Source organism: Babylonia areolata, chromosome 21 (assembly GCF_041734735.1).
Source record: "Babylonia areolata isolate BAREFJ2019XMU chromosome 21, ASM4173473v1, whole genome shotgun sequence".
Lineage (NCBI taxonomy): Eukaryota > Metazoa > Mollusca > Gastropoda > Neogastropoda > Buccinidae > Babylonia > Babylonia areolata.
The window spans coordinates 20,012,225-20,023,289 of NC_134896.1; the positions used below are offsets into that span (position 1 = coordinate 20,012,225).

The window sequence follows — 11,065 nt, forward strand, 5'->3', positions numbered from 1 at the left end:
TGAATATTCATATAAGTTCTGAGGCGATGTGACGACACACAACAGACGACGAACGCGCGAGGCCAACGAGCTCACAATTCGACACACTTTTCACGAAGTGGGTGCAGCCCGGCGAGTAGTGTATGAGCGCATCTTTGTCCAAGGTGTATCGACGACCTCAACGATCATGGGAGCTCATGTGTCTCGAACGGATTTTGAATGGGTTTACACACAAGAACCTCATGCATCAAGAAGAAAAGAGATTCTTGGTAAGACTCGCATAGTATATGTAACCGTATGATGATGTCCGTATAGATTTGCGAATGTTCCTTTTGTCAAATTTTGCGCTTTTCTTTAATAGTCACACTGAAAATAAATATACATGGTATAATCGCACTTTACAACCTGCCAGGAGCTGAGAGCAACACTGACAGGCAGTGTGGATTATTTTATCCTTGGTCTATTAACCTTGTTTAACAGATAGACCAGCAGGATTGGTTGGGCTGTGTGACGACTCGCGAGTATCTAGATGGATGACTGGACTGACATGTTTCTCATCAGTTTATGACGTACTTGAAAGAACATGAATACAACTCAAAAGTTGGTCCAAAGTTTAAATACAGTGTGTATGCTATAATTTTGAGAGAGAGAAAGAAAACGAAACAGGAAGCGAATATATGAAGCAGCAGTCATCTGCCTTTCGTTTTCAGCAGTTTCAGCTTAGGACAGGAAACGGCATGCGGACTGGTCCCATAGATATAATGCTACCCCACATCTGATGAAAACAGAACGCTTGTGTTTATGTTGTCTAACTTATCAGCAAAAAGAATTTGCAGCAAAACATGACAATGGCGTGACCATAGGCATTATAGTTGTAGCTCTTAACAGTTAACTTCCCTTGAAAGTCAAGGGTCTTTCTGCCCGCACAAGAACATTTTTTAGACACACAGAAGCGGGTTTGCCATATCCTTCATACCTATGAAGTAAAAATTTAATGGTCTTTTTTATCGGGCCTGTGACTGTGCCAGTGCACATCAATGTATATGTATGTGCGCACACACAAACACACACACACACACTAAAAAAAAAAAGATATTTTGAGAGAGAGAGAGAGATGAAGATTGCATGGAAAAGGCTGCCTGTTAGGGTAGAAGCAGTCATACGCATAAGTAAAAATTAAAAACCCACTTGTAGATGCAGGTGAAAGTTGAGCAGTTAACCATCAACATAATTCTCAAGAAAGGAAGTGAGAGAAATTGAAACAAAAAAATGCTGAGGTCTTTGGAAGGAAGTAATAAATGGGGGAAAAAATCCTCAATTTTACAGGCCTCTATATATACTAGGGGTTAGGAGAAGGTTGGAGTAGGGATAGGTAGGGTAGGTAAAAGGGTGCAGCAATGGAGGAAGGGATTAAAAAGGCAGTAGGATAGTGGATTCCCTTGCACTTGTTGCAGACATAGACATTTGTACAAAACTATTGAAAGCAATGAGCTCTTTCAGTGGTTGATTACCAGAGCAGTGTAGCGCCATGTAGAAAGAAACTGGCCATTGAGAGATACACATGGGATGGTTGGAGAGAGCTTTAACAGTAGGCATGTGAATTATCTCTGTCATCTGTGGTATATCTCCCCACTGTATATGCTAATTACACTAAACCACAAAGACAATACAGAAATTTTCTCAATCAAGCCATAGGTGAAAAACTGAACAATTTGTGTTTGTTGGTGCCTGTTAAGGGACCAATTTCTAAGCAATATCTGAACCAGTTTAGGTCGAATTGGTCACAGAAAAGAGCTCAACAGAATCTTTCTGATTAATATAAAATGGAATGTTGATTCTGAAAGATGAATGTGTAAACTTAATTTGAGCTACCTGAAATTGAGCCCTTGAGCTCAAGGCTGAAAATTGTTAATTATTTTGAATCAGTTTAAGGTAGGCAGTCAGTACTAATATTGATTTAAAGAAGGAATTAGGACAATTATAGCGATTGGTATATAATATTCAAAGCTTTCTAACCCAATCAAAAAGATTATTATACTAAATTGACTAATAGTGGGTGTAACAAAAACAGATCAGAAACTGGCCAAGAAAACTGGGAGATGTGATGTGACATTGCCCTGAGTCAACAATAACAACATGCTTGATATCGCTTTTTTTTTCTTCTTTTGTTTTTTAACAAAACAAAAAACTTATCTATCGCAGTCTGAACCTCATAATAGTAGGGTTTTGAGTCAATCAACAAGCACAGACATATGAACAAAAAGGAATTAAAGAATATGTGATAAAAAAGAGAAATTGCATAATCTCTATATCACAACATTTAGCCTACGAAAGGATTAAATTAAAACCTGATAAGATTATGAATTATCTAAGTTACATAGGCACAATATGCATGGTCTGGCAGTGAATGATACAAAGGTATGGGTTTATAAATGTTTGGAGCATTTATTTAGAATGAGCTTCAATTCAAATTTTGAATGGTGTATCAATTCTATGCAAATTACATGAGTAGGTTACTTGCTGAATGCTGCCAGTGTGAAATTTTCTTCTGCTACAGTTACTGTGTAGGCTGTGGAGTTCATATATGGGAGCCAAGGTGCACTTGGCTACATATATTCCATAATAATAGTTGAGACAGAACAACTCACATATATATGTATGTATATTCACTCAGCCACATATATTCACCCAGGTTCCCTACCTACCCACCTACCCACCCACCCACCCACTTTTGTGTCATATCACCACAGGAGGAACTTACATTAACTAAAAGATTCAGTGAAAGGAGCATTTTGCAAAAAAATATATAACTGATAATTGAAATTTTGCTGCAAATAAAACAGAAAAGCTGACAGTGAAAGAGAAACTGGAGTTGGTTTTGTTTGTGTGCAGAAAAGTATCCTGAGGTGAAGAAACTGATGGGGCCAGACTCACGCCTGAAATACATTGTGACTGTCATGGTGCTGGTTCAGTTTGTATCTGCCTTCCTTGTTAAGGATGCCACATGGTTCACCGTCATTCTGCTGGCCTACTGCTTTGGGGGAACCATCAACCATTCCTTATCCCTTGCCATTCATGAAATCGCTCACAACCTGGCTTTTGGTCACTCTTTGCCTTTGGCCAACAGAGTCTTTGGGTTCTTTGCTAATCTACCCTTGGGGCTGCCCATGTCTGTTTCCTTCAAGAAGTACCATTTGGAACATCATCGCTACCAAGGGGATGCAGAGAAAGATGTGGACATTCCATCCAGCTTTGAGTGCAAGTTCTTTCAGCACACTTTCACCAAACTGATCTGGTTGTTCCTCCAGCCATACTTTTACGCCTTCAGGCCTCTGTTTGTACGGCCCAAACCACTGACGGTCCTCGAGATCATCAATATCATCATCCAGTTCTCCTTCAACTATGCTGTCTGGTATTTCTGGGGTACAAAGTCACTTATCTACTTAGTGGGGGGCACTTTCCTGGCTATGGGGATTCATCCCATGGCTGGCCATTTCATCTCGGAGCACTACATGTTTATCAAGGGGTACGAGACGTATTCCTATTATGGGCCACTGAACATCTTGGCCTGGAATGTTGGATATCACAATGAGCACCATGACTTCCCATATGTTGCTGGGAGGAGACTGCCTGAGGTAAGACTGTTATCAGTGTCCATGTTAGATATGAGGTGTGTCCACAGGTATAGCCTGTTATCACTGTTACTGATTTAACAGCAATGCTCATAAAATGTTTATTGCATTACATTGTGTTATTTTGTATGTTAATACCTCAGACTATCAAATTTTTAATTGAAATAACTGATTGTCACACAAACTCAGAAAGCATTATTTTCACTCTCAGCCCATTAACTACACAATTGTTTCTTTCTAGTACAGGTAAACAAAAACATTTCATTTTGTGTGTGTGTGTGTGATACTTACTCTGTAGTCATAATGGCCAGTCTTTCTGTATGTGTTCACTTTAAAATGGACACACACACACACAGAGTACACACAGTCACACACACACACACACACTTGCATGCACACACTTGCATGCACACACACACACACTCACATGTGGACGCTGTCTCATTTGTTCATCTCTCTGCCTATAATTCTCTTTCACTCTTTGTCTTTTTTACAATCCTGCATACCTGTTCAAGATATTGCAGTGAGTGGTGGTCTAGTGGTATTGTGCCTGACTAAGAAGAGATTGTCCACAGGTTTGAGTCCTTTTAGTTTTATTATGCAGACTGATTTTCACTTCCTCCCTCTTCTACTAGATCTTGAGTAGTGGTCCAAGTGCTAGACAGTAAATATTCTGTCTCTCTAGAGGTCTCTGTCTTTATGTCTGTTTGTCTATCTCAGTGTCGGTCTCTGTCTTTCTCATGTATATTAGATGTGAAGAAAAAATCAAACAATTTATATCCCTGCTCCCCACTGACCCCACCTCAAGAAACTAATAAATGTTATGAATTCAGTTTGAAATGAATACTTTGTCTTTATGTTGACAGAGTATTTCTGTATTGATACATATGTAGCCCTGTACAACTGGCTTTGTAACATTTCTCTGGCTGATGACTAAGATTTTTTTTTTTCCATAATAAATTTAATGGTGCATGAGGGAGTTTTTTTTGTGCTCCAGAAGACTTATGCCACTAACTGAAAGGAGTAGGGGGTGAAGGAAGGAGGGGGGTACTTTCTAGATTAAACTATATATATATATATATATATATATATGAGAAGACAATATTCTGGTTCCTTTCATAAGAACAGAATGGTGCTATTGAATGGGGAGAAGAAGGAGGAGGGTGGGGGGACTTTCCATGTGCAACTAGAAAAAATAAATCAGCCTTACCTGAGAATATAATATTCTGATTTTCTTTTGTGAGAACAAACTGGTGCCATTGAATGGGAAGATGATATGTCTCAGTTGGATGGGAACGTAATCTGCACTCAGTGTTTGTACATTTTAAGCTTCTCAGTCAGCCTACTGGCCTAACAAGGAACTGATTTCAACAACGTGGCAAGTTTAATACCAGTTGTTGAAACACTCTTGGTGTTCAGTATTTAAGCGCTGTTAGTTTTAAGGTCCATTTTAAATCTGTGTGTTGCAGCTTCGCAAGATTGCCCCAGAGTACTATGACAATCTTCCTTGTCACACGTCATGGGTGAAGGTCCTGTGGGATTTCGTCCTTGACCCAGAGATTGGCCTGTACTCCCGTGTGCGTCGTCCTACAGCACAGACCGACTCCAGCGCTCCAGCTGCAGAGAATCAATGAGCTTGGACTTAGTCACTTTTGACTCAGAATCAGTGAGCTTGAACTTTAGTCACTTTTGACTCAGAATCAGTCAGCTTGGACTTCAGTCAATTTGACTCAGTACTGCCCGCAATGGGTGGGTTTAAAATCATTTACTTTTACATTATAATTTATATACATGTATATATTAAAAAATATATATGTATAAAAAAGTGAAATTAAAAAATAAAGAGGTAAGTTTGGATAAAAAAAATCTTTTAAAAGTTTTTGACTTTTTGTTGTTGATTCATTTGTTTTGAGCCATTGCCAAGTGATATAGCAGCTGATTTGAACTGAAGTCTTCACTACAGTATTCTCTGTCTTCCCTTCTCTCTCTCTCTGTCTCTCTCTCTGTGCCTTTGTCTCTGTCATATTCCGTGTGTCATCTGCCCTCTGTCCTTTTTTTTGTCCCCCACACCCCCAATAGATTCATCAACTGGCATATGAATTTTTACAATATGTACAGTGTTTCTGTTCACTTTCTCAGAATCCGGAAAACTAGTTTTGTGCTGTGTTTGCATAATCAGTAATTGTGTTTGTGTTCAATTATTTATTTATTGAAGTCCCTGATATTGTGTTTGTGGGTTAAGTAATTGTGTGATTGCTCATTTATTTATGTATTTATTGAATAATCTTTTTTCTTTTCTTTTTTTTTTCTGTTTTTTTTACTGTCTCAGAGTTCCTCGTTATACAGATGGAACTGCCTGAAAATTTTCGTGGTTGTTAAAATTGAAGCAGAAAACAAAGATTTATTTGTGTCTTTTGTTGTTGTTTGTTTGGATAGCCCTTTCTTATTCGTTATTCTATGCGCTAATTGTATATCTCTTCTTTTTTTCCATTTGTCCCAATTAATTTTTCCCTGAATGGGAAAAAACAAAAATTACCCCCCCCCCCGCCCCTACACACACACACACACACATACACACATTATCTGTTTATGGATCATATTCTTGTACACAAGGTGCTTTGAAAAATGATTTAATTCAACAGAAGTATGGCAAAAACTGTTGGGAGGTAGATCCACCAAGGAAGTTGACAAAATCCACGTCCATGCAAGTGCAGATGTACTGAAGACTTTGTTGGTGAAAAAAAAAAAAAAAAAAGATATCGCAACCATTTAATTCTTTGAATTTGGAAACTAATTGTGGTGTGTGTGTGTGTGTGTGTGACAAAGATAAATGTGTAAATTCTGAACTTTGAAACAGTGGAATGTTGTGTGAAAGTTGAATGAGCTTTTAGTCCTGCTTTTGTAAAGTACTGCGATTCAGAAAGCACAGTGATGCTGCACAGTGAGTAAAAACCTATTGCCTACTTCATTCTTCTGTTTTTTTATGTTTTGGTGAACTTGCATTACTCATTTCGATTATAAGGTATATTTTTTAGAAAAAAAAACCTGGGGTTTTCCAGTTTAAGATATACAGACTGGGACATTTAATTCATTTGTAAAATTTTGATGAACTGGCTTTATAAACCTTTGTTTAAAAAAAAAAGAGAAAAGATCGAGTTATTTTTATGTGTACATCACATCTGTATACTATATCATTGTGTGCGTGTGTTTGTATTCTTAATTATAGTGTTTGCAATTTGTGAATTACTTAACTAAATGTTTTGTAAGAAAAAAAAAAATCAGCACTGTCTGTTTTGAAATATCATAAAGAGACATTATACTTCAACTTATAACTTGTCATTATGCACTGGTGTTGATAGTTGATCATTCCAAATCAGCCTGATGTAAATTTGTAAGTTGAAACAGGCACACACACACACTAGTCTTGTAGAAAAGGAATTTTATCATTTTTATTTCAAATAGGTCTATTGTCTTTTTGTTGTTAGTTGAATTTTTCCAACGTAAAATTTATAGATTTTCCTTATATTACTGACTCTTTTCTTGATGGAATCTCAGGCACTTTTGAGTTATCTGTCTGCACTCATACTGTCAGAATCAGTTGATGTTATTAAATCAACACTTAAAAAGATTCCTACTGGAATTCTTGTGTGACCCAATTCACTTTGAAAAATGAATAGCTTTCTTGTGTCACTCAGCTTCTGTTTTGTCTCTTGAGGTCCATTTCCTGATGTTTCTCTGTCCTATGACTTTTGCCCCTCAGACAAAGGTAGCTCCCACCAGTCAGATGATCTAGACCTGCATTTCAGACATCATGACCCAGTGGATACTAATAGGTGTTAAAACACACACACGCACACACACACACACACACACACACACACACACAAACGGATGAGAAAACAAAACCCTTGGATCAGTTAGATGTCAGATTCAATGGAACAACTTTAGTCAGTTTAGACATTTCCAGGTTTAATACTCTTGGGTACTTCTGTAACTTTTTCTTCTTCAAATAAACTTTTCCGCTTGTCCTCAAAAGTTACTCACATTTATCTTATCAGCCTTTTTTCCCCCTTATGATGCAAGTAATTTCTTGCTGTATATTTTATATAATTTCTAGCTTCATGTCAAATGATGGGTATTTTCTTTGTTATTTTCTTTTATAGAATGTTGCGTCTAACTTATCTAAGCTTACTTTTTTGTTGTTGTCCCATGTCTTGTCTTCATAAAAGTGAAGTCCTGGTTTCCCATTCTTGTTTTCTGCTATTATTTAGTTGTTAGAGTATCGGTCATAACGGTTCTTTGACACATTGTTAGATAATAAATCTTTTTCCACTGCTTTCCCACCACTCCCCCCCAACAAAAAGTATGTAAAGCTGAGGACTAACTAGTGCATGCATGTCTCACCCTACTAGTTAAGAATTTCTTAAGTCCACCTTTATATTGATCATTGTGTTCTGTTCCATGGCATGCTGTGTAGAGCTCCGTAAATGAAGGTATACCATTGCCGCACTCTTGCCAATGTGTAACCATGAGAAGTGAACAAATGTATTATACTGTGCTAAACAAAAAAATTGGCGATTGGAATGATGCACGCATTTTATATATATCAAGCTGAATATTTCTCAAGCTTTAATGTTGTTTTAAAATGATGACTCATTTGACTTGTTAATTTTTTCAGGGTAATTTGTTTATTTTTGTTATTGGTGTTGTTTTCGTTTTGGGTGCTCATAGAAACCCTTGCTTGGTTTTGATGTCTGGTTCTGTTTTGTAGTAATAATGTGTGCAGTGATTTTGTTCATACTATAGAGCAACAAAAAGTCTGGTGTTGGCAGTGAAACAACACTTTTTCCTTTTCTTTTTGTTTTGTAATATAATGGAGTTATTGTTCCCCTGAGTATAATTCAGGTGGTTGTTTTTTTGGGGGGTGCGGGGGGTTGTTGTTGTTGTTTTGTTGTTTTTTTGTTATTGTTTTTGTGTTTTTTAGTAGACATTAATACCACAGATTATGAATATGATGAGACTATTAGCAAAATTGATTATTGAGTACAATGTTGATGTTCTGTTTGAGGGGGCATTAATACCCCAGATTATGAATATAATGGAGACTATTATCAAAATTCATTATTGAGTACAATACTTTGTTTTGAGTGAATATTCATTGCTCAGTGTCACCTGTGCCCATGACCCTGCATTTGGCCTTTTAAAAAATGGAAAGGAAGAAAGAATGTAAAACTCTACAACAGAAGGAATGGGAATGGAAAAAGCAAACCCAGTGGAAAACATTTTGGAGTAAGTTGTTGATTGCGCTGACTGTGCTTTAAGTATACCTGGTGTTTGATACACACATATTGAATTATCTGCATAAACCACACTTGGTTTGATCATTTGTGATGCTATTTACATCATCTTTTGGAGGATGGGAGGGGTTGGAGTGAAGCATACTCAGATTTGAAGAAAGTGTGTCAGTGGTGCACCACAGGTGAGATATGAAGAGGACGTGGTCAGGAAGTGTTCAGATTTTTCTGGGGACCACATTTTTTTTTTTTTTAACCCTTTCTTTTGTGGCCTTGTTCAAGATTGTTGTCACACTGCTCATCTCCATTTCCCTATGCCAAGCATGATCCTTTGCAGTCCCAGTTCACTGAAGCTTGGTGAAAACTGTCAGTATCAGATTGATCCCTGTGTGGCCTCTCACCAGAGGAATCCCTGCACTACTGTTGAGTCACTTTGGTGGAGCTCAAGATACCACTTTCTAATGCCTCAACTGATGACAACTCATTACTGCATTGTGATGGAGCTGGACTAACAAGAGTCTGGAAAGGAGAGGAGACCATGTCATCTTGCTTCCAGAGACAGTTCCTGTGGATCTGCCAGTTTCAGAACTTTGTCATGAACACATCTCAGGCCTGAAACTGAGTTAAGAAATCCAAACTGAAGTCACCATGACTGCAGGGGGTGAAGGGACACACACCTCCAGACACTTTTCATTTCATAATGACTGTGAAGATTATGATGATACTGATGATGCTATGGAGATCCATTTACATTTAAGATATATGACATGGTTGTACTTGATACCTTATTCTGCTTTTCTGGAATCAATCACGTCTGAAGGACACACAAAAATGGAGAAACTCGCCAAAGACATGGCCTTTTATACAGTAAGTAACACTTCTAAAGTCAGCTTTATGGTCATGGCACATTCAGCTCTTGGTAAAATCTTAGAAGTTCAGCTGAACCTACAGATCTTGTAAAGATTTTATGCCTGTGATAGCGTTTGAACCCACCACTTTCCAATCAGTCTGTGATGTTAACCACCATGTTAATGAAAATTTTTAACTTCAAAAAAAAAAGAAAGAATGATGCTGTGGATTCTTTGTCTTTGCCAGAATGTGGCAAATTCAATCAGGACAACGACAATTATTTGTTTGTTTGTTGTTTTGAAAGTCAGCATTCATATTGCTTGTGTATTTTGAAAGATGTTCAGTGCTTCTGTACTTATGTACTTTTTTCAGTTGTTCAGTTCAGCTGAGCATATTCATTTGTTTTTTCAGGTTTCTCCTTATCAGCTAAGTTGTATTCCCTTGCAATTTTTCCTGCCAGAAATCGAAATGGCATGGGGCAGTTTAGAAATTTATTTGGCACAAATATTGCATACTGCATGGACAAGTTAGGACTGAGTTGCAAGCTAAAATGTTTTTGTGCTAGAAATGCATGCACCAATACGACATGAAAACTTTCAGGATTATGACTGAGTTCTGTCGTATTACCATTTAAAAATGTGAACTTCTGGAAGATTTTTTCCATGAATTTTAATGAAACTTTGTTTAATGCAGTTGGGCAGCATTTGCATGAATGTATATGCCTATTGCAGAAAATGGTCACCAAGGATTGTCTGGTAGCGAAGATAAAGGGAGTAGAAGCTGCAAAGTGGTAAGCAGGAGCTGCAAAAAGGAATCATTGATATTTTCACAGACAAAATTTTTTTTGTTGGTCAGTTTCCATGTATTCTTCATCAACAAATGCCTGGCTCAAATTTTGCCTTTTCAGAAAAAAAAAAAAAAAAAATTTTTTTTACATTCCTGGCTTTGCTGTTGTGTTACCAATGTAACTATTTGAATTTTGCTTGACTTGAAAAATAAATAAATTGGAGTTTATAGCTGTTGACTGACAGTGTTGTTAAATGAATGCTTTCATTTCCAAAAGATCACTGTCTCATATTCTGTTTGTTTGTTTTGTCTTGCTGTCTCTGTTACTGTTTCTCTTGCAATATATTGAACCACTTTTGCACTATGAAACTCCTAAAGAGAGAGGGAGAAAGAAGTAAACCTTGGAGCAGAGATGTCAAAATAACTGCTGGAAAACATATGATGATGAGACACTGAATATTATCTGTGGATTGAGGAAATGTGATACCAATATAGAGAACCTGTAACAGATGTTGGCAGCAACAT

General features: G+C 37.3%; 1 protein-coding gene across 1 annotated transcript; it reads left to right on the forward strand.

Moving 5' to 3' along the window:
• The first annotated feature begins 40 nt into the window (after nt 1–40).
• On the forward strand, nt 41–10,770 carry LOC143296700 (sphingolipid delta(4)-desaturase DES1-like). Its single transcript, XM_076608745.1, has 3 exons — nt 41–248; nt 2,872–3,614; nt 5,081–10,770. Exons 1-3 carry the CDS (start codon nt 167–169, stop codon nt 5,243–5,245), a joined length of 990 nt encoding a protein of 329 aa, XP_076464860.1. The 5' UTR covers nt 41–166; the 3' UTR covers nt 5,246–10,770.
• Nucleotides 10,771–11,065: the final 295 nt, after the last annotated feature.

Excerpts from the sequence above, each read along its gene's own strand:
- LOC143296700 (XM_076608745.1), top strand. The coding sequence starts at position 167 with ATGGGAGCTCATGTGTCTCGAACGGATTTTGAATGGGTTTACACACAA. Across the intron at positions 249-2,871 it reads AAGAAGAAAAGAGATTCTTG|AAAAGTATCCTGAGGTGAAG; the intron begins GTAAGACTCGCA and ends GTTTGTGTGCAG. Across the intron at positions 3,615-5,080 it reads CTGGGAGGAGACTGCCTGAG|CTTCGCAAGATTGCCCCAGA; the intron begins GTAAGACTGTTA and ends TGTGTGTTGCAG.